At 40.3% G+C, this 22,500-nt stretch overlaps 3 protein-coding genes across 8 annotated transcripts in view; 2 read left to right on the top strand and 1 right to left on the bottom strand.

Moving 5' to 3' along the window:
- Positions 1-10,084, top strand: part of pank1a (pantothenate kinase 1a) — an 11,193-nt gene extending 1,109 nt beyond the window's left edge. The window contains exons 2-9 of one of the 6 annotated variants that reach the window (XM_047821837.1): positions 278-346; positions 1,246-1,307; positions 2,826-3,175; positions 3,265-3,518; positions 3,800-3,976; positions 5,578-5,701; positions 7,269-7,394; positions 9,076-10,084. In XM_047821837.1, coding sequence (XP_047677793.1) covers positions 300-346; positions 1,246-1,307; positions 2,826-3,175; positions 3,265-3,518; positions 3,800-3,976; positions 5,578-5,701; positions 7,269-7,394; positions 9,076-9,135 — 1,200 coding nt within the window. In that variant the 5' untranslated portion in view covers positions 278-299 and the 3' untranslated portion in view covers positions 9,136-10,084. Of the gene's footprint in view, positions 1-277; positions 347-369; positions 538-1,216; positions 1,308-2,825; positions 3,176-3,264; positions 3,519-3,799; positions 3,977-5,577; positions 5,702-7,268; positions 7,395-7,938; positions 7,996-9,075 lie in introns of those variants that run through there. The other 5 variants (XM_027176682.2, XM_047821838.1, XM_027176683.2 and 2 more) reach the window with 5 other exon arrangements.
- A 519-nt stretch (positions 10,085-10,603) lies between these two features.
- slc16a12a (solute carrier family 16 member 12a) lies at positions 10,604-17,242 on the top strand. The gene is made up of 7 exons (XM_047821128.1): positions 10,604-11,792; positions 12,470-12,573; positions 13,638-13,781; positions 15,010-15,258; positions 15,628-15,973; positions 16,072-16,331; positions 16,680-17,242. The coding sequence occupies exons 1-7, from the start codon at positions 11,695-11,697 to the stop codon at positions 16,832-16,834; spliced, it is 1,356 nt and encodes a 451-aa protein (XP_047677084.1). The 5' UTR covers positions 10,604-11,694; the 3' UTR covers positions 16,835-17,242.
- A 2,116-nt stretch (positions 17,243-19,358) lies between these two features.
- The window catches only part of LOC113662074 (tumor necrosis factor receptor superfamily member 6-like), a 3,345-nt gene continuing 203 nt past the window's right edge, over positions 19,359-22,500 (bottom strand). The window contains exons 2-4 of the mRNA XM_047821940.1: positions 21,311-21,435; positions 21,187-21,205; positions 19,359-20,203 (exon numbers count right to left, since the gene is read on the bottom strand). Coding sequence (XP_047677896.1) covers positions 19,884-20,203; positions 21,187-21,199 — 333 coding nt within the window. The 5' untranslated portion in view covers positions 21,200-21,205; positions 21,311-21,435 and the 3' untranslated portion in view covers positions 19,359-19,883. The remainder of the gene's footprint in view (positions 20,204-21,186; positions 21,206-21,310; positions 21,436-22,500) is intronic.

The following is a 22,500-nucleotide window of genomic DNA, read 5'->3' as shown; positions in this document are numbered from 1 at the left end:
GGTATCGTGTGTGTTTTAGTAAAGAACATATTGAACCTAGTGAAATCAGATTTGCGTAACTCTGAGGTTATTACAGGTCGTCTGATTTCTGCTCCGTGTGAACTTTGCCTCCAATCATCCAAGTTCGAGCACCGCCGAGTGTGTGATGTTGCCCTTCATACCGTATATTTCCAGTTGACTTTGTATCCTGACTGTGGGACGCTTCAGACATACCAGAACTGAAGTGACCTTCACCCAACACTGCTTTTTTTCCCTCTCTTTTTCTTCCTTCCTTCAGATCCCTTCTTTCTGCCCTTCCCATGAGTTCTCTTTGGATGAGTTTGGGATTTGCAGAAACAGACAGAAGGTCAGTGAGATCTCCAGGTGCTTCTGACCTTCAGTAAACAGGACTCGCGACAAAAACGTCACAAAGTACAAATCCTAGGTTGGAAACCTAGAGTGTTTGGGGACTGGACGGAGTGAGCAGAGTCTCTGCCTGCTGACCAGACAGACAGAATAACAAAGCAGGAGGATAAGATGGTAACATTAATAAGTGATGTACGGCTCAGTCGTGACGATCTTCTCTGTGTGGCTCAGTGAGATTTCACTGGACGCTCCCTCGTTGGTCTTCAGGAGGGACCTAAATGTAGTGGTTTGTTTGAGAGGGCTGGTGTAGGGGGCACTACTGGCATGACCAGCGTATGTGAGGGAGTTAACACCTTGGTCACCACCTGCCCCCCTCCATAGTGCCCCTATGGTAGATTACACATGATAAGGAAATGTTGAGAGCAGAATTTCTGCGTTTGTACTCACTTTGTCTGAACAGATATACAGAGCATTAATTTGTAGGGTTGATTGCTTACTTTGACCCGTAACAGTACACATCATGTGTAATAATCACACAACAATCATATGTATGAATAAGCATTTATTAATTTTCTTCTGTCACTGTGTGTGTGTGTGTGTGTGTGTGTGTGTGTGTGTGTGTGTGTGTGTGTGTGTGTGTGTGTGTGTGTGTGTGTGTGTGTGTGTGTGTGTGTGTGTGTACTCACTAGTTATGTTACAGATTACACATGATAAGGAAATGTTGTAATACTTAAACAGTGGCTCTGTCAGGAGCAGAATTTCTGCGTGTGTACTCACTTTGTCCTAACAGATCCACAGAGCATTTAAGGATTCATTTGCAAGTTGATTGAAAATAATATATTTAAAAAACTTTTTCTTCTGTCACTTTCAGTGTGGTTTAAAGTCTGTGATTAATTGCAGTGAAAGTTCACAAAACAGTTCTTTTCTTCTGAGAAGCCCAGGCGAACATCACTTCCTACACGGTGTGTGTGTGTGTGTGTGTGTGTGTGTGTGTGTGTGTGTGTGTGTGTGTGTGTGTGTGTGTGTGTGTGTGTGTGTGTGTGTGTGTGTGTGTGTGTGTGTGTGTGTGTGTGTGTGTGTGTGTGTGTGTGTTCACTAGTTTTGTCCAGGTAAGGAATAAAGATCATGGATATTTAGTGTAATCTCTATATTGTGTGTGTGTGTGTATCCATAACGGCAGTAAACTGAAAGAACAGACTAACTGAAACAGAGATCTAATATTATCAGTTCAATGCAAATGCTAATCAAAAACATTCCCACCACTACACACAAACGATACCCTCCGGATGGCCTATTATTCTCTCTACTTACATACTGAAAGGAACACACACATCCCCCATATCACAGGACCATTTACACCTGTCCCTGAACGACACAACAGGCATCGCCCCGAAACATCCAGAACGTTCAGAGCTGCTTTTCTATCTCCTAATGCTATAAACTGCGACTCGGGCAACACTCGTAAAACATCTCAGGATCGTTTAGACGCTAAATAACGAGAAACTACAAAGACACGGGAGCTTCAGATACCGCTCTATACTGTATGATGGAGTTTCAAATACCACATAAAATAATTTAAGAGAAAAGCACGTTTAGAAATGACATAACAAGCTCTAAATCACATTTTATTAATGTTTTCAAAAATAACTAAATATGTACGTGTTCTAGACATTGTAAAATATTAAAATAAATATAAAATAAAAAAGTAAATATAAAATAAAAAATAAATAAATCTAAATAAATAAATAAACAGAAAAATGTGAGGATTTTATTTATTTATTTATTTATTTGTTTAGATTGATTTATTTTTATTTATTTTATATTTATTTTATATTTTATATTTATTTTTTTATATTTATTTTGTATTTTATACACTTTTTTATAAAAAATATTTTATTTTAAAATTTTTTATTTATTTTATATTTATTTTTGATTTTATATTTAATTAATTTATTTTATATTTATTTTAATATTTTACTTACTTGAATCTTGACAAATCCGGTGATGCAAAAAAAAATAGAGATGAGCTTAACGTGAAGTTAAGGTGCAGGTAGAGCGAGTTCATGGCCAGATGACCGGACCTATAAACACTGCTTCTATCCAATAGCATTATGAGGACAAACAATAGAACCCATTAACTATGTAAATGTGGTCCTGAGGGGAAAAAAAAACAAACATTCGTTAAAAACATTCATTAAAAAAATTTTTTTTTTTTTTTAAATGTTAAAGGTGATGGTGTAATTCTGAAGGGTCTTTGTTTGTCACTCTGAGGAAGGTTTCCATCTCAGAACCCTTTTGGGAAGGTAAGAACCCGTGATTATGTGGTGGATTCTTAAGGAACCCATAAAAGACCTTTTTTCAAAGTGCTATCTGATGTTATGAAGAGAAAGACAACAACGAAGGATCAGGCGATTCCAGGATTCAACCTAACAACCTTCTGATCAGATTTATACCTTTCCCTCTTCTTCCTCCTTCTCCAGCTTTTCCCTGGTTTGGTTTGGATATCGGTGGATCTCTGGTGAAGCTGGTGTACTTCGAGCCACATGACCTGACGGAGGAGGAGGAAGAGGAGTTGGGGAGCATAAGGACGATTTCCTCGTACCTCAGATCCAACATGCTGTACAGGAAGTGCGTCGTGCGGGACGTCCAGCTGGAGCTTCGGGACCTGAGCCTGTGTGGACGAGTCGGGACGCTGCACTTCATCCGCTTCCAAACAGCCAACGTCATGCCCTTCCTCGCCGCTGTACAAGAGAAAACCGTCGACAAGCTACACCGGACCATCTGCGCCACCGGGGGTGGGGCTTACAAGTTTGAGAACGACTTCAGGATGGTGAGATGAACAGATGATTGTTGCTAACAGCGATATATACGTAGGTCTGTTGAGGTTCCAGCATCTAAGCTCCATCTCCATGTGTGCAGATCGCGGGTGTGGAGTTAACCAAGCTGGACGAGCTGAACTGTCTGATCCATGGCTTGCTGTATTTGGATGCAGTTGGGTTTAATGGGAACCCGGAGTGTTATTATTTTGAGAACCCTACAGATACGCAGCGCTGCATGAAGCGGATGTGTTGTCTGGAGAACCTGTTCCCCATGCTGCTGGTCAACATCGGGTCTGGGGTCAGCATCCTCGCCGTTTACTCCGAGAACAAATACAAACGCATCTCCGGCACCAGGTCAGTCAGAAGGGGGAAAAATCGAATATTTTGATTAAGATTTATTTAAATGTATTACATTTATTTATACATTTATTTATCTAAAAACAACAGAATAATTAATTAAATAAAAGATATATCTTTTTAAATGTAATTTAAAGGCAAATGTTTAAGATTGTTATGTAATATATTTGTATTCGTTATTTATCTCGTCTCTGATTATCTGCTCCTTCATTTCCTCACCAAGTCCCTGCAGTCTTTATGTTCAGTGAATAAAGATCAGAGCTTCTGTTGTGTTCCAGTCTGGGTGGAGGGACGTTCCTGGGTCTGTGCTGTCTGTTGACGGGCTGCGAGACGTTTGAGGAAGCTTTGGAGATGGCGAGCAGAGGAGACAGCAACAACGTGGACAAACTGGTGAAGGATATTTACGGAGGAGATTATCAACGCTTCAGCCTCCAGGGGTCCATTGTCGCCTCCAGGTGTGTGTGTTTGTTTGTGTGTTTGTGTGTCTGTGTGCGCCTGTCTGCCTGTCTGCCTGTCTGCCTGCCTGCTTGTGTGCCTGCTTGTGTGCCTGCTTGTGTGCCTGCTTGTGTGCCTGCTTGTGTGCCTGTCTGCCTGTCTGCCTGTCTGCCTGTCTGCCTGTCTGCCTGTGTGTCTGTGTGTGTTTATCTGTGCCTGTCTGTGTGCCTGCCTGTCTGCCTGTGTGCCTGTGTGCCTGCCTGTGTGCCTGTGTGCCTGTGTGCCTGTGTGCCTGTGTGCCTGTGTGCCTGTGTGCCTGTGTGCCTGTGTGCCTGTGTGCCTGTGTGCCTGTGTGCCTGTCTGTGTGTCTGTGTGTCTGTGTGTCTGTGTGTCTGTGTGTCTGTGTGCCTGTGTGCCTGTGTGCCTGTGTGCCTGTGTGTCTGTGTGTCTGTGTGTCTGTGTGTCTGTGTGCCTGTGTGCCTGTGTGCCTGTCTGTGTGCCTGCCTGTGTGCCTGCCTGTGTGCCTGCCTGTGTGCCTGCCTGTGTGCCTGCCTGTGTGCCTGTGTGCCTGTGTGTCTGTGTGTCTGTGTGTCTGTGTGTCTGTGTGTCTGTGTGTCTGTGTGCCTGCCTGCCTGTGTGCCTGCCTGCCTGTGTGCCTGCCTGCCTGTGTGCCTGCCTGCCTGTGTGCCTGCCTGCCTGTGTGCCTGCCTGCCTGTCTGTGTGCCTGTCTGTGTGCCTGTCTGTGTGCCTGTCTGTGTGCCTGTCTGTGTGCCTGTCTGTGTGCCTGTCTGCCTGTGTTCCTGTGTGTTTATCTGTGCCTGTCTGTGTGCCTGTCTGTGTGCCTGTCTGTGTGCCTGTCTGTGTGCCTGTCTGTGTGCCTGTCTGTGTGCCTGTCTGTGTGCCTGTCTGTGTGCCTGCCTGTCTGCCTGTGTGCCTGTGTGCCTGTCTGCCTGTCTGCCTGTGTGTCTGCCTGCCTGTGTTCCTGTGTGTGTTCATCTGTGCCTGTCTGTGTGCCTGTCTGTGTGCCTGTCTGTGTGCCTGTCTGTGTGCCTGTCTGTGTGCCTGTCTGTGTGCCTGTCTGTGTGCCTGTCTGCCTGTCTGTGTGCCTGCCTGCCTGTCTGTGTGCCTGCCTGCCTGTCTGTGTGCCTGCCTGCCTGTCTGTGTGCCTGCCTGCCTGTCTGTGTGCCTGCCTGCCTGTCTGTGTGCCTGCCTGTCTGTCTGTGTGCCTGCCTGCCTGTCTGCCTGCCTGTGTGTCTGCCTGTTAGATCTGTGTGATCTCAGTTGCCCTGATGTTAATGTGTTATTATGTAAACTGTAAATGTCCTTTAAACCTTGAACTATTTTATTATTTTGAGATAAAGGTGTTTTTGAAGCAGAGAAATCTGTACAAAGTGTTTTTGTAGCTTGATTGTGGTGAGTGTGTTAATCTGAAATAGTATGAAAATGTTTGCTCATGTGTGTGTTGCTGTGTGTGTCGCTGTGTGTGTCGCTGTGTGTGTCGCTGTGTGTGTCGCTGTGTGTGTCGCTGTGTGTGTCGCTGTGTGTGTCGCTGTGTGTGTCGCTGTGTGTGTCGCTGTGTGTGTCGCTGTGTGTGTCGCTGTGTGTGTCGCTGTGTGTGTAGTTTTGGCCACATGCTGAGTAAGGAGAAGAGGGACAGCATCTCTAGAGAAGACCTGGCCCGAGCCACACTGGTCACCATTACCAACAACATCGGCTCCATCGCACGCATGTGTGCCGTCAATGAGGTGTGTGGGTGTGTCTCTGAGTCTTGGGGTGTGTGTGTCTGTGTGTGTCTGTGTGTGTCTGTGTGTGTCTGTGTGTGTCTGTGTGTGTCTGTGTGTGTCTGTGTGTGTCTGTGTGTGTCTGTGTGTGTTGACGGGAAGCTTCCACACTTTAGTTTAACATGTTACATGATGCCAAATGCAGATGTAAGCTTTACGATGTCGCGACGCAGTAGATTACGATGTTGCGACGCAGTAGATTACGATGTCATGACTGCACATTAACTACAAAGGAATATCTGAATGTTATTTAATATAAAACAGTGTATCAGTGATTCTTATCATTGTCTACATTTTATTACATTTACAATCTTTACAACATCCAGTAATAAACACACAGACATTCAGTGGTTCAGTGTTGGGACTCGTGATGTTTCACTTTTTTTATTCAGTAAAATGAAACTGGCCTCCAATTGGACACTTTATTTGCTTGATATCAGGTTTACACGTGATATTAATTAGTAAATCATTTCTTCTGGTCCTACAACCAGATGTGATTAACTGATGCACACTAACCCATGACCCCTAACGAGGAACGCAGAACCCATTATGTACATCACGTCAGGTCTCTGTTATGAGGCAGTGACACGGTCACAGATACTGAGGAAGAAATGAAAGATCTCTGCTATTTGAAGGAATCAGAATTAGAGGAATTGAAACATTTTAAAGAAGATTATATTCTGTGAATCTGTCCAAACTGTGTTTACGTCATTCACTAGAAAATGTAATAGTTTACCAGATGCGCACCTCTGGTCATATAGTCGCACCACATGACTATTGTTTAGACATTAGTGAGGTGGGAATGACTAAAATGATACGATACTCGTATAATAAGGTGTAGCTGTGTCCTGTATTTATTATATTTAGCATAAAGTGATTATTATTATTATTATTATGCCAGTAATAATAATAATATTAATAATAATAATATTAATAATAATAAGAAGAAGAAGAAGAAGAAGAATTTCTTCTTCTTCTTATTATTATTATTATTATTATTACTATTATGTTCATTATGTTCATTATTATTATTATTAGTAGTAGTAGTATTAGTATTATTATTACTATTATTATTATTATGCCTATAATACTACTACTACTAATAATAATAATTATTATTATTTTGTTTATTATTATTATTATTATTATTATTATTATTATTATTATTATTATTATTATTCCTATAATACTACTACTAATAATAATAATTACTATTATTATTATTTTTATTACACTTATTATTATTATTATTATTATTATTACACTTATTATTATTATTATTATTATTATTATTATTATCCTCCAGTGTGAAGGTAGAGAACTTGGAATGTAACTATTTGTGTAAAACGTATTTAATCCTGTTAAATGTTGTATAAGTCACTGACATTAGCTTGTTAGCTCCATCTGTCATGTTCACCACAGATCTAGTGGTTTTTCAGAGAAAATAAACATAATGACGTCACAAACCGGGTGCAGTTTACTTCCAGGGATCGTATCTAAAGCTCAGACGTGTGTTGTTTTTTTTTAACAGAAAATCGACAGGGTGGTGTTTGTCGGGAATTTCTTGCGGATCAACACGTTGTCGATGAAGCTGCTCGCATATGCCCTGGACTTCTGGTCAAAAGGACAACTGAAGGCTCTTTTCCTAGAGCATGAGGTAAAAACCGTCAGTACTCTAACGTAAAAAGCTCCATGGTAACGTGATGAAGAGTCAGATTTGGAATGATGACTCTTTTACATTCTTATGGAAAAACTTAGCGTGTCCACTAGGAGGAGCTGCAACACGACCCACACCAAAATGTTCTGAATTGCAGAGCAGACTTTAAGATTTCGGACATTAATCAGAATCAGAATCAGTTTATTGGCCAATTAAAAAATGAAAGTTTAATTAAAAATAGGAAACGTTCTTCATCATAGCAGAAAATGTGAATCAGTGACTCTTCTTTCTTTATATATTTTATTCGCATGGCAAATATTTTCAAAATCCAGTTTTTCATTAAATGACTGATAAATGACATAAAAACACAAACAGGTAATTTGTAGGTATGTAACCGCTAACAAAGCTAATATGTAGCCTAGCATGTACAGCACACATCAAACAACCAGCATCCATTTGAGGAACATTAAGATGTAAAGATTTTTTTTGAGTCAGTTTGCCTTATTGAAAATAAAAATAATATTCTGGGTGAAAAAAAATCCAGACCCACAAAAACCCAGGGGAAGGAAATATTAACTATTTATGATGTTGTACAAACAGCATCAAAAGTAGGCGGAGCTTAAGTTGTATTCGATTAAGCTTTCTGAATGACATTGTTGTTTACAGTGAAGAGGAAATGTATACACTAGTTAGTTTTATGCTAATGTGTGTGTCTCTGTGTCTGTGTGTGTGTGTGTCTCTGTGTGTGTGTCTGTGTGTGTGTGTCTGTGTGTGTGTGTCTGTGTGTGTGTGTCTGTGTGTGTGTGTCTGTGTGTGTGTGTCTGTGTGTGTGTGTCTGTGTGTGTGTGTCTGTGTGTGTGTGTCTGTGTGTGTGTCTGTGTGTGTGTCTGTGTGTGTGTCTGTGTGTGTGTCTGTGTCTGTGTGTCTGTGTCTGTGTCTGTGTGCCTCTGTGTGTCTGTGTGTGTGCGCCTCTGTGTGTCTGTGTGTGTGCGCCTCTGTGTGTCTGTGTGTGTGCGCCTCTGTGTGTCTGTGTGTGTGCGCCTCTGTGTGTCTGTGTGTGTGCGCCTCTGTGTGTCTGTGTGTGTGCCTCTGTGTGTCTGTGTGTGTGTCTGTGTGTGTGTCTGTGTGTGTGTCTGTGTCTGTCTGTGTCTGTGTGTGTGTCTGTGTGTCTGTGTGTGTGTGCCTCTGTGTGTCTGTGTGTGTGTGCCTCTGTGTGTCTGTGTGTGTGCGCCTCTGTGTGTCTGTGTGTGTGCCTCTGTGTGTCTGTGTGTGTGCCTCTGTGTGTCTGTGTGTGTGCCTCTGTGTGTCTGTGTGTGTGCCTCTGTGTGTCTGTGTGTGTGCCTCTGTGTGTCTGTGTGTGTGCCTCTGTGTGTCTGTGTGTGTGCCTCTGTGTGTCTGTGTGTGTGCCTCTGTGTGTCTGTGTGTGTGCCTCTGTGTCTGTGTGTGCCTCTGTGTCTGTGTGTGTCTGTGTGTGTGCCTTTGTGTGTCTGTGTGTGTGCCTCTGTGTGTGTGCCTCTGTGTGTGTGCCTCTGTGTGTGTGCCTCTGTGTGTGTGCCTCTGTGTGTGTACCTCTGTGTGTGTGCCTCTGTGTGTGTGCCTCTGTGTCTCTGTGTGTGTGCCTCTGTGTGTGTGCCTCTGTGTGTGTGCCTCTGTGTGTCTGTGTGTGTGTCTGTGTGTGTAGGGATACTTCGGAGCAGTCGGTGCGTTTCTGGAGCTCTTGAAGTCATCAGAAGCCCCCTGAGACGCCCCACATGTCTGATGTTAATGTTTAAACTGTAAATAACCTTTACACATTTAGAGCCTTTATTATTGTAAGATAAGACATTTGATCACTAATTCACACGGAGCAGCGTTGTGTGTTCTTGTGTGTGTATAATGTGGGTTTACTGTAGAAAGTGTATCTTTTTTAACTCACACTACGTGTGTGTTTTATTAAAGTTAATATTTGTATCTCTTATTCAGTTTAATAAAATTATGCAAATGAGGCTTCTTCTAATTAAATATGCAAAAATTTGCACACTGTAGATCAAATTAATATTTATCACTTTGAAGACATTTAAAAAAAAATTTTTTTTTTACATTTTGCGAAATTCACCTGCAAAGATTTCAAAGTGAAAATGAACAAAACAATTTCAGAATTCTGAATATTAAAAACAAACAAAAAAAAGTTTTAGATGCTTTTGCATTGAAGGATGTAGGACATAATGTGATTATGAAGTGGGTGGAGCTTAATGTCTTCAAAAGTGTTAAAAGTTTAAGAAAGTGTTATGGACAAGAACAAAATAAAGTAAAATAATATTTTTGTAATTTTGTTTATTTTTAAACAATTTTGCCTTATTTAAATGTATACAAACATTCTAAAAAATCATCTTTTGAGGTTATTAACGTGTTATTAACGGGTCATTAACGTGACCTCGCTGTGTATCTTTGCTTTCATAAATTTTAATATTTGCCATATTTTAAAGAATTTGAAATAATTTAAATGTATAAAGTTTAAAACTCTTTTTTTTCATGTTCTTTTAAGTTTGCTTTTATTTCTGTGCGTTTGTAAAAGATAAAAGAAACATTTGCCAAGAAAAATCAGGAAGTAATTTTGTCTAAATAATGTTATGTTTTTGGTTTCAGATGTTTTTATGAGAAAACTGGAGAAATAAAATGTCACTGTAAAAAATAAAATATATAAACATTTATCTCTTGGCTGTTTAATGTCTGTGTTTTTTCTTTGATGATGATAATAATAATAATAATAATAATAATAATAATAATAATAATAATAATAATAATAATAATAATAATTAATAATGATGAGGATGATGATAACAATAATGATAATAATAAGACTAATGGTAATAATAACAATAATAATAATAACAATAATGATTAATAATAAAAATAATAATGATGATGATAATAGTGATGATGATGATGATAATAATGATAATAATAAAGGTAAAAAAGTTTTATAAACCCTTTTAAAATCAACCAGAGAATTTTTACTATTTGACAAAAAATTGGTTGCTTGTTGCTTTAAAAAAAAAAGCATCTTTATCAAAACAATATCCACATTCTCGAATATCCACATTTAATCTGAATATTACTGAGACAAATTTTTGAATCTTTTTTCATGATTCTTGTGTTTGGGTTTTGCGACGATTGCTTGTGATCGGTTGTTGTTGTTGTTGTTGTTGTTGTTAGATCTGATTCGGTGAACACGGTGAAAGATGACGCTCTGTACCGTTTCCGCCAGTAATGTGAGTTGTTTTATCATGAAAACCTCGACTGATTTTTTCGGGGTCGTCTGGAGTTTGTCCTGGAAGCCTGTGAAAACTAAATTGTGCCTCATGCTGCGCGATCGCAAGTCCAAAATGTTTTCTTACATGGTTTTATTTTCCGTGACGACGGAGGTGAGTTGAATGGTAAGTGCTTGTACGGAGTCCTTTAAAAGGTTATTTTCTTATCGAGTGTGTCGATCTGGTCTTGGCTGAACTCTAAGCTGGAATCCAGTCCGGTGAGTTTTTTATTTTTGATCGAGAGCAAAATGTCGCTTAGCTCGGTGCAGCAGGACGGTTCGGGTGATGCGGACGGTGTCGCACTCGGGCTGAAAGGTGAATCGGGACGAGGTCTGTTGGAGGTCGGAGTGAAGTTACCTTTACATTTACTTTTTTGTGTTGTGATCTGGTTCGTTGCTGTTCACGGTGCAGCAGAATGTGTCGTAGTGCGCGTCGAGATGATCGTATATGATACATGGTTGTATTATATCATAATCCGGTTTTGAAACGGAGAAAAAAGATGAAACGAGAGAAGTGTGGAAGGGGAGAAAAAAAACGAGAGAAAACAAAACGAAATGAAACACAATGTTGTAGGTATTTTCACCTGGAGTTGTTTACAATCTAGCACGAGGAAGTCGCCATCTCAGATGACCTGGGCCACAAGAAAAACTTGTTTACAGGGTTTATTATTTATGCATTTAAACAAATCTATTCATTTTCGTTCTCATTGTTTTCTCTGGTATAAACGTTGCCTTCAGGATCGATCGGATGCCTTAAACATATCTTACATTATACATTAACTGTAAATTACTCATCGACTCTAATTATTACATTTCGGTTTTCTTTTCTATTTAATTCTTTTTACTCTTAAGTCTATCCACGTTATTATTATTATTATTATTATATTACACTAAACTAATGTAATATATTATTACATATACAATATAATGTAAAATTATTGTTATATTACAGTAAACTATGACATTATTTTGCTCCTTTCATTAAGTTCCTAAGTTTGCCAGCAGGAGGCGATGGGCGGAGAGACGGAGAGTCCCAGAGACGGAGGATGGGGATGGATGATCGTCGCCACTTCCTTCGTTACGATGATCTGCACTCGCTCTGTCTCCAGGTGACTTTATGACACTTTGTGAGATTAAATATGCAAATGATATGCGCATGTTCAGAGCGGAGTCCAGTCCTGAGGTAAAGAGTCGGGTTCCAGTTGAACACCACGTAGGCGGAGCTTAACACTGTAAAATGATGTAACACAAAAGTAAGAGACATTTACAAAAAAAAAATAAAAAATTAATTAAAACCCAACGCTAATTATCCAGCAGCTCAGACTGTAGAATAGCACATGATGCAGCGCAGATTGATATTTTACATTATATTTATTTATTTATTTGTTTATTTATTTGTTTGTTTATTTATTTATTTATATATACGGAGTTCTGGCAGTTACTCGAGCACAACTGATTGAAGCCACGATACACTAAATGGAGGTGATGAAATGCTAACGTGTGTGTGTTCAGTTAATAAAAATAAATCAGTCTCGGTGTTAATTCACTGCATCTTGCTATTAAAACGGATGTGAGTGTCATTCTGACCTGGTGCTCGTCTGCTACTTTCATCATTTCCCGCCTGTTACAGTAACAGTAGAGCTCGTTAGCGCCGGGCAGGGTTAGCGTCAAACGTAAAATTAGCGTTTGCGTTTGTAAACGTTTCAACACATGGCTACCGATCGTGACTTATCGATATTTCTTACGCAAACACGATGAGAATCTTCTTGTTGTTGTCGTACCGTAGGTGTGTGTCGATCTTCTTTGTGGAGTTTCAGATGCACTTCTCCACAGATTACTCCACAACGTCCTGGATTATCTCCCTGCTGGAATGTACCACTATGCTGTTTGGTAAGAAAGATCATCTAGAACATCACGAAGATTCACTGAAAGAAAAAGCAAACGGTTGAATGCTTAAACTTTATAATTACATTTAGAGAAGTGACTTTATATTTACCTTCAGTGTAACCTTCAGAACGTTCTCACGACGTTACAGCGGCTAAAAACAGTCGTTCCCTCGAGAGCCTTCCTTAAAGAAAAACAGCTCGTCACGCTACAGAAACGACCAGCAGCGTAAACTCCTTTGTCCTAAAAAATATTAGGTTCAAATCTTCTTCTCACCCTTAAGAGAGTTTTAGTCCGTACGTATGTAACGTCTGACATACCCAGAGCTGTTACTATTGAAACGTAATGTATAAGAGCGAGTGCATTAATATAAACCTGCTCCGCTGTCAGAGCTGCTGCTGTTCCAAAGTTTGCTGTCTCTTTTTATGATGATAATTTGCACATACACCAGAATGTTATAAAGAGTGATCAGATAAATTGCAATTAATTCCCAAAGTTAGTTCATTTTGATTGAAACAATTGCACATCGGTCAGGATGTGGCCCAGATGTTGATTGACAGCATGCCAGGGCGAATCGCAGATGTCTTGATAAAAAAGGGTCGACGCTGCAGATATTAACCCTAACCCTAACCCAACTATATGTAAATGAGTTAATGTTAATAAGTGTCTGACACTTATGTAATTATGTAGTTTGTAATTATACTTCAGTAGACCTCAGTAACAACGGTACTCCGGTTTCCTCCCCGGTCCAAAGACATGCATGGTAGGTTGTTTGGCATCTCTGGGAAATTGTCCGTAGTGTATGAGTGTGTGAGTGAATGAGAGTGTGTGTGTGCCCTGTGATGGGTTGGCACTCCGTCCAGGGTGTATCCTGCCTCGATGCCCGATGAAGCCTGAGATAGGCACAGGCTCCCCGTGACCCGAGAAGTTCGGATAAGCGGTAAAAGATGAATGAATGAATGAATGTTATGAAACCATGTATGTAAAATGTCATGTTTATATTAATAGACGTTTAAGTCACCCATTCTGACCTGCATAGACATTATCCCCATGTGATTATGTGTCTGTAGCTCCTCTAGGTAGTTACGTTGGAAACCGCTTGTCCACTAGAGTGGCAGTGATGACCGGAGGATTTTTATCTTCTGTTGGACTTGCCCTCAGTTGCTTTGCCCCCAGTGTGCAGTTCCTGTATATATCTGTGGGAATTCTCACAGGTAAGACACGTCACATGTCTCAGCTTTGTATTTATAAGGTCACGAGGACATTAAAGTCACGAGGACATTAAAGAGTAAACCTCAGTATAGTGTGAGTGGGGCCTTGTGTAAACCATTTATAGGCTTACACCAACCTGACAAGCTTTACAGTGGTGAGCTGGAACTCATATACCTCAGGATTGTAGCAATAGGGGCTTATGGGCATCAGAACAGTAAGGATATGAGCTTGTAATCCTCAAAATAGAGGTCGTAGTGGCTTGTAGTCCCTAGGGTGGAAAAAGCCAGAGATTCTAGTACCCAGTGAGGGAGGAGGAAAAACTTGTAAGCAGGAGCTAGTAGACCTCAGACTAGCAGGAGTAAGGGTGGTGAACTGCAGGAGGGCAGGAGAAGGAGCTCATATGTCTCTTTTCCACCAGAAAGAACTGGGTGCTGGTTCAGAGCGAGTGTTGGTGCTTGTTCAGAGTCGGTTCCACTGGAGAACCTTCTAAGAACCGGTTTGCCTTTCCATCGGTTAGAGAGCGTCACAGAGCCAAGTGTGACGTCACCGTATACGTGTCACGTTACACAGCGACGTTAGCGCAGCAGCGACAAACACAACAACAACAATGGTGGATGTTACTTTACTGTTAATGCTCATGGCTTTGTGAACCTACATTAACACCCAAACGCGGCGAATCCGACGTGTACGTGCGGCTCCGTGTAATCTGTATAAACGGAGGTTGTGATGGAGAAAGTACTTAACGTTATTTTATCATTAACACAGAAAAAAGTTAGCCTTAGCATGTAGCTACCTACTATCATGTGTGCTGATTGACCATATTTCGGTAAAGTTAAAGTGTGTTAAACTTTAGTATACTTAAGGTACATTATCAAATGCGCTAACAGTAGCCCCTCCCACAGCCCCGCCCACAAAGTGGTTCTTAAGTCTAGACCAGCAACGTTTTTTCCTGGTTCAGAGCCGGTGCTTTGGGTGTCGAAACAGAAAGAACTGGTTCTAAATTAGGCTTCGAACCTGCACTCAAACTGCCTCGGGGGTAAAGGGGCATTAGCCTTCAGGTCAGTATTTACCTTACAATGGTTTTTGTAAGGTAAAAAAACCATTACCTTATAAAGAGCTTGTGGGCTTTGGGATGCCAGGAGAAGGAGATCGCAGGCTTTATAACAGCAGGAGTAGAAATACAATCTCCTACAATTAAAAATTCACCACTACTGTTTACATCCTCTACAGGTTTGGGTTTTGCCCTCAGTTTCACACCAGCAGTGGCAATTGTAGGAACCTATTTCACTGAGCGGAAGGCTTTGGCGTACGGAATTGCCATGTCTGGAAGAGGCATTGGAAATTTCATCCTTCCTCCTCTGATTCAGCACCTCATCAACCTGTACTCCTGGACGGGGGCTCTTCTTATCTTAGGGGGTCTTGTTTCAAACTTGTGTGTCTGTGGGTCTCTTATGAGGCCTCTAATGGACCAAAGTGAAGGTGAAGAAGAGAATGTGAAACCAATCCTGGATGAACCTCATGTTCAGGAAGACTCCTCCCAAGAAGAGGTGAATGACAAAGAGGAAGAGCATGAGGAATCTTCAGAGAACCTAATCTTAAAAGATACTGAGATGATGAGAAAGTTAAGAGATTCAAAGCAAGACACAAACTCAATAGAGTCAATTCTGAAGGATTCAAATCTGGTCACACAGCGAGCAGAATCAGGTCTCGGCGAGTCGGTCGTAGATGAACTACAGATAGCTGACTTGAAGGTGCGTGACTCAAAGCATGGACCTGACTTGAAAAAAACTGATTCAAAATTATCTGAGTCAATGCCAAATGACTTAAACCTACCCAAACTGATGCTAGCTGACCCAAAGCTAGTGACCCCAAAGCTACCCCACTCACAGCTTCTTGTGGTGTCTTCTGAAGGTTCTGGATTGCTGATCAAGCAGTCAAGGAAAAGGACAAAACCGAAATGCTGTCTCTTTCCACAATCATCTGGCAAGCACAGCTTCCTGTTCACGCCTGACTTCCTGATGCTTGCTGCATCCTTCCTCTTCCTGGCATTTGGCTGCACTGTGCCGTTCATCTACCTGGTGCCGTATTCTCTCAGTGTGGACATCGGCCATCATCAGGCCGTCCTCCTAATGTCCATCCTAGGAGTTATGGGGATTGTAGGTAATATTGCTTTTGGATGGATCTCAGACAGGAAGTGAGTCAAGATCATAATCACATTCATTCTGGTCAGGTGTTAATATGTTCTTTAGACATGAGTCATGTTTTCATATGATCCGTGTTCCTTTTGCTCAGGTGTTTGAGGACGATCCGTGAAGTCACTTTCCTGATTGCAGTGGGGTTCGAGGGACTCAGTTGTCTCTTCATGCCCTTGTTAAGGAGTTTTCCCACACTCGTGATCTTCTCCGTCGTCTACGGCTTTTTCGACGGGGCCATCATGGCGCTCATCCCTGTGGTCACCTGTCATATTGTAGGCTCCGCCCACTTGTCCTCAGCTCTGGGTGTGGTTGGCTTCTTGCATGCCATTCCATACCTCATCGGCCCACCAATAGCAGGTGAGAGAACTGCTTAAGTATGGTTCAAAATTTTTATAAAGATTCTGAACAAAACAATCCAGACTTTAAACATCCAGGATGCTGGACATGTTTTACTTCCTTACAACCGTCTGTGTTTCTCTTTGTTTGTCTGTTCATATATCTGTCTGTCTTCCTTTCACTTCGCTCTCTCTCTCTCTCTTTCCTTATCTGTCTTTTCTTTTGTCTGTGTGTAACTTTTTATCTGTCCATCTGGTCTCTGTCTGTCTCTTTATCTGGCTTTCCCATCTGTCTGTATGTCTGTCTGTCAACCTATCTGTGTGTGTGTGTGTGTGTGTGTGTGTGTGTGTGTGTGTGTGTGTGTCTCAGGTTGGCTGTTGGATCAGTCAGGCTCCTACACAGCACTCCTCCTCCTCAGTGGACTCTCACTGCTCTGTAGTGCTTTCATCCTGATTGCTCTGGCTTTACTGCGTCACTGCTGTAGGGGGCGCTCTGTCACACAGCATGACCGACACCAGGCATAAAGACACTTACACAATGCAACGCCATTAAAATCCCCGGAGAATTTCCCTGTCTGACCATCTCTGTCGATCTGTCTCTTTCTGTCTGTCTCTATACCTGTCTGCCTGTCCAGATGAGTGTGTAATAATAAAGGATATATGTTGATGAGTGCTTATTTATCTAGTTAGCAGGTATGCTATTAGCTAGTGACAACAGTGCAGTGCACTAGTCATGAGGTTGTTATGAAGTTCTCCATCACAAACCATACTATGCAGTTCAACATAAAAACTAGCCTGTTATTCTAAAATATAGTAATAAATATGACACCAGTTAATAATAATTATAAACTAGCAGTGTGCATCTGTACATGTGTGTTGTATTATATTGTATAGCAGTGTTTAATATAGCACTTTATAACAGTCAACAGAATAGCGGTAAATAATTCTAATGTATACAGTAATAATGTAATAAACATCAGTATAAACGTAACATATCAATGTGTAATAGTGAATATTAGTGTGTAATAGTATAGTAGTGTGTTATAGTGAATATTAGTGTGTAATAGTATAGCAGTGTGTAATAGTGAATATTAGTGTGTAATAGTATAGTAGTGTGTTATAGTGAATATTAGTGTGTAATAGTATAGTAGTGTGTTATAGTGAATATTAGTGTGTAATAGTATAGCAGTGTGTTATAGTGAATATTAGTGTGTAATAGTATAGTAGTGTGTTATAGTGAATATTAGTGTGTAATAGTATAGCAGTGTGTTATAGTGAATATTAGTGTGTAATAGTATAGCAGTGTGTAATAGTGAATATTAGTGTGTAATAGTATAGTAGTGTGTTATAGTGAATATTAGTGTGTAATAGTATAGTAGTGTGTTATAGTGAATATTAGTGTGTAATAGTATAGCAGTGTGTTATAGTGAATATTAGTGTGTAATAGTATAGTAGTGTGTTATAGTGAATATTAGTGTGTAATAGTATAGTAGTGTGTTATAGTGAATATTAGTGTGTAATAGTATATCAGTGTGTTATAGTGAATATTAGTGTGTAATAGTATAGTAGTGTGTTATAGTGAATATTAGTGTGTAATAGTATAGCAGTGTGTTATAGTGAATATTAGTGTGTAATAGTATAGTAGTGTGTTATAGTGAATATTAGTGTGTAATAGTATAGCAGTGTGTTATAGTGAATATTAGTGTGTAATAGTATAGCAGTGTGTAATAGTGAATATTAGTGTGTAATAGTATAGTAGTGTGTTATAGTGAATATTAGTGTGTAATAGTATAGTAGTGTGTTATAGTGAATATTAGTGTGTAATAGTATAGCAGTGTGTTATAGTGAATATTAGTGTGTAATAGTATAGTAGTGTGTTATAGTGAATATTAGTGTGTAATAGTATAGCAGTGTGTTATAGTGAATATTAGTGTGTAATAGTATAGCAGTGTGTTATAGTGAATATTAGTGTGTAATAGTATAGCAGTGTGTTATAGTGAATATTAGTGTGTAATAGTATAGCAGTGTGTTATAGTGAATATTAGTGTGTAATAGTGAATATTAGTGTGTTATAGTGAATATTAGTGTGTAATAGTATAGTAGTGTGTTATAGTGAATATTAGTGTGTAATAGTATAGCAGTGTGTTATAGTGAATATTAGTGTGTAATAGTATAGTAGTGTGTTACAGTGATGAAGTGTAGTGTTGTGTATTAGTATTGTGTAACAGTGTAGTGTTGTGTATTAGTGTTGTGTAACAGTGTAGTGTTGTGTATTAGTGTTGTGTAACAGTGTAGTGTTGTGTATTAGTGTTGTGTAACAGTGTAGTGTTGTGTATTAGTATTGTGTAACAGTGTAGTGTTGTGTATTAGTGTTGTGTAACAGTGTAGTGTTGCGTATTAGTGTTGTGTAACAGTGTAGTGTTGTGTATTAGTGTTGTGTAACAGTGTAGTGTTGTGTATTAGTGTTGTGTAACAGTGTAGTGTTGTGTATTAGTATTGTGTAACAGGACAGCAGTGCATGTACAATATACCAGTTTATAATAATATAACAGTCTACAGATATTTATAGAGAACTGTATACAGAATATAACCCATAATAGTACAGCAATAATAGTATATTTTAGTTACATAATTCTATAGCGGGGGGCACGGGGGCTTAGTGGTTAACACATTCGCCTCACACCTCCAGTGTCGGGGTTCGATTCCCACCTCCACCTGAGTGGAGTTTGCATGTTCTCCCCGTGCCTCGGGGGTTTCCTCCAGGTACTCCGGTTTCCTCCCCCGGTCCAAAGACATGCATGGTAGGTTGATTGGCATCTCTGGGAAATTGTCCGTAGTGTGTGAGTGAATGAGAGTGTGTGTGTGTGTGTGTGCCCTGTGATGGGTTGGCACTCCGTCCAGGGTGTATCCTGCCTCGATGCCCGATGACGCCTGAGATAGGCACAGGCTCCCCGTGACCCGAGAAGTTCGGATAAGCGGTAGTGAATGATGATGATGATGATGCTTTATGAAGCATTTACAGTGTTATAGTGCTTTAATAGTACCACAGTTTAGACATAACAGTGTAACATTTATTACTTTTGACACACAGTTCCATAACACCAACATTTACAGTAAATCTACGGCAATGAACTTGTACTTTAACTACAAAACTACAGACCAATAAACTGGGTGAGTTTGTAAAGCACTAATAGCAGAAAAACGTGAGGTTTTGGCACATTTTATTCCCGCAGTTCGACATAAAGCAGCTTTATAGAAACGTAGGTTTTATTACATTTTCAATGCACGCGTAATAAGTTAGCTAGAGCTGAGTGTGTTGGAGAAAAACTTCCTGAGATGACACGAGGAAGCTCCGGGTTCCCTGTGATGCTGTGTTTAGGTAGCACAGAATCTGGATAGATGGATGGATGGATGGATGGAGGGAAGGACTAAGCAGTTGCAGTCTCGAGGCTATAAGCAGTTGCAGTCTCGTAGGAAGAACATTCACGACGTCCCTTATGATCGTTGTGTGGAAGCACAGAAGGTAAACGTTTAAAATTTTTGAAATAGAGTTTAAAACTATTGAGTTTAAAAGCTAGATGTTTCCATTCTGAGTCACATTTTCATTACATTGTCCTTCTTGGATGAGTTCAGACACCTTATCAGCTTTAGCCCTCATGTTCATGGAGATGAGGCTCTCACAGAGTGTTTTGTAAGCTCCTTTCATGCCATGCTTCTGGTACCAGGTCAGCAGCATCTGATACGTACGTTCTGTCACATCATGAGGATATTCATCCGTTATGTTGTCTATTGTGACCTGAGACACCAAACCTTTCCGTTTGACTAAAGTCCGGACCACCTTCAAACCCAGGATTTCCACAATTCTAAGCAGAAACGGTTCCAAATCTGGATCGACTGAGAAAGACAAATGAAACATTATTATTAGGTTATACATAATATATTAGGTTGTTATAGACGTTAAAGGTGCGGTCTCCGATTTTTGAGAAATGCTTCAGAAAACCGAGTCGAGCCGAATAATAAACAAAAATCAAAACAAAAGTGTAGCCAATGAGCAGAAAGGGGCGGGGCTTGTCGATATGGGCGGAGAGAGTGTTCGGTGAGCGTGTGTGACATTAGCAGAAAGCGGTTTTAACATTGACATGGAGGATAAAAACAAAGAAAGAAAGAGAAGAAAGACTTACGATAAGGACAAGAAGTAGGACGTGTTAATATAGGATCAGCTTTCCAGCGCTGGAGAGAACTGAAGGAGCAGGAAGTCGGCCACATATTCACAGGTTGGAGTTTCCCGAGTCAATAACTCCTGAGCTAAACGCTGTTACTACACAAATAACACCTCTTTTCTATCGTAGTAATGTAGAGAGGCAGCTACAACCGCGTTTTGTGTAGTAACAGCGTTTAGCTCAGGAGTTATCGACTCGGGAAACTCCGACCTGTGAATATGTGGCCGACTTTACTTAAGACGCCGAGGCGCTTTTTTCCTTCTCGATAGGTGAGTAACGTTGGTTTTGCTTTGTTACACAGAACTAATATATGCCTTTGTCCTTTACATCATTATGCTTGTGTGGCATTTTTGCTTGTTTGTCTACAATCGTATTGTTCTTCCCTTCAGCTATGATAAAGACACGTTTCTTTCTGTTAGTCGCCCGGGTTACGTATGTACGTGTGGGCGGAGCTATCGATACAGGGGTGGGACCCATTTGGGTTAGGGGCGTGTTTTGTTTGGTGATTTTATATGTCAACATTGGCTTACAAACAACGGAGACCGCACCTTTAAATGTGTAAGTTATTGCGAAAAAATGAATGTTGTTTATAAGAGAATATAATAAAAAAATTATAAATATAATAATAATAAAATAAAAGAGATTAATAAAACTTACTATCCAACAGCATGTCCAGCTGTTGAGAAAAGAAAAAGAAATCTTTATAGCAATCAGCAGCAAAACCATTTAAATATCTGGAACAATTAGATTTGGAATAAAATTCTGCAGATTTAACACTTACTGGTTCCTCATGTTGTTTAAAACAGAACAGTTTTCTCTTCCAAATAAATAATGTAGCCAACGATGCAGCCAACAATGCAGCTATCCCTAATAGGATGAAAATCACCCGGACGGCAATTATGATCCCTGAAATAAATAAACAGACATTAAGATGTATTAAATAAATGCTTTCAGACTAAATAATCTAAATAATGTCATGAATTAAAGTTTAACTGAGGTTTTGTTCAGCGTGTTTTATACACCAGATAAAGAAGGTTTAAAAAAGATTCACAACGTTTTTTTACTTATAAATGACAATCATCATATTTTTTATCCGTCTACAGTTACTTCTGCTCCAGCAGACACTCTGACTGTTACACAGCGCTGAACCTGGAGACTCCTTCATACATGTTACAGAAACATCCCCTTTCAGTAAAACCGTTGCTATAGAAACCATAGCATATCATTAATATAAACCTGTGCTACAGAAACGAACGGACACCTGTCAACCAATCACAACCCATTCTTTACTGCTCCTGTAGATCATTTCAATGTAAACAGTAACAAACTCTTTCTGCTCGTCAGGTCAGGAAACGTTTCCTGTGTCACCGTTTGTACATTACACATCTGTCTTAAAAACATGACATTACATGGATGGGGACATATGTGGACAGAACACACACACACGCACACGCACACACACACATACACGCACGCACATGCACACACGCACGCACACATACACGCACGCACGCACATGCACACGCGCACACACGCGCACACATGCACACGCGCACACACGCGCACACATACATGCACACACACGCACGCGCACACACATACATGCACACGCGCACACACACGCACGCGCACACACATACATGCACACGCGCACACATACGCACACACACGCACGCGCACACATATACGCATGCACGTACGCACGCACACACACTCGCACATGCTCACACACACACACACACACACACTGTTTTGTCTTTTGGAAACTAAAACACCTTTATTTCTGAACCCAAGTCAGTTCCAGGACTAGATGTTTTAAATGAGCGATGCTAATGTCAGTGTGTGTAATCAGTCTCCTGATGTGGTGAAAGTGAACGTGTTCACAACGACACAGAAAAGGTTGAAGGACCAAAGCCATCGCTTCTGTAACCCACACAATGGTGTGTAAACTAAATGTATTCAAATAACCAG

Source organism: Tachysurus fulvidraco, chromosome 12 (genome assembly GCF_022655615.1).
Source record: "Tachysurus fulvidraco isolate hzauxx_2018 chromosome 12, HZAU_PFXX_2.0, whole genome shotgun sequence".
NCBI classification, from domain to species: Eukaryota; Metazoa; Chordata; class Actinopteri; order Siluriformes; family Bagridae; genus Tachysurus; species Tachysurus fulvidraco.
Note: the sequence above shows the minus strand (reverse complement) of the source record. Positions and strands in the feature narration are given on the sequence as shown.

Bases quoted from the DNA above. Each gene is read 5' to 3' on its own strand.
- slc16a12a (XM_047821128.1), top strand. From the start codon at position 11,695: ATGGGCGGAGAGACGGAGAGTCCCAGAGACGGAGGATGGGGATGGATG. The intron at 12,574-13,637 runs GTAAGAAAGATC...ATGTGTCTGTAG, and splicing joins ATGTACCACTATGCTGTTTG to CTCCTCTAGGTAGTTACGTT. The intron at 15,259-15,627 runs GTGAAGAAGAGA...AACTGATGCTAG, and splicing joins TCTAATGGACCAAAGTGAAG to CTGACCCAAAGCTAGTGACC.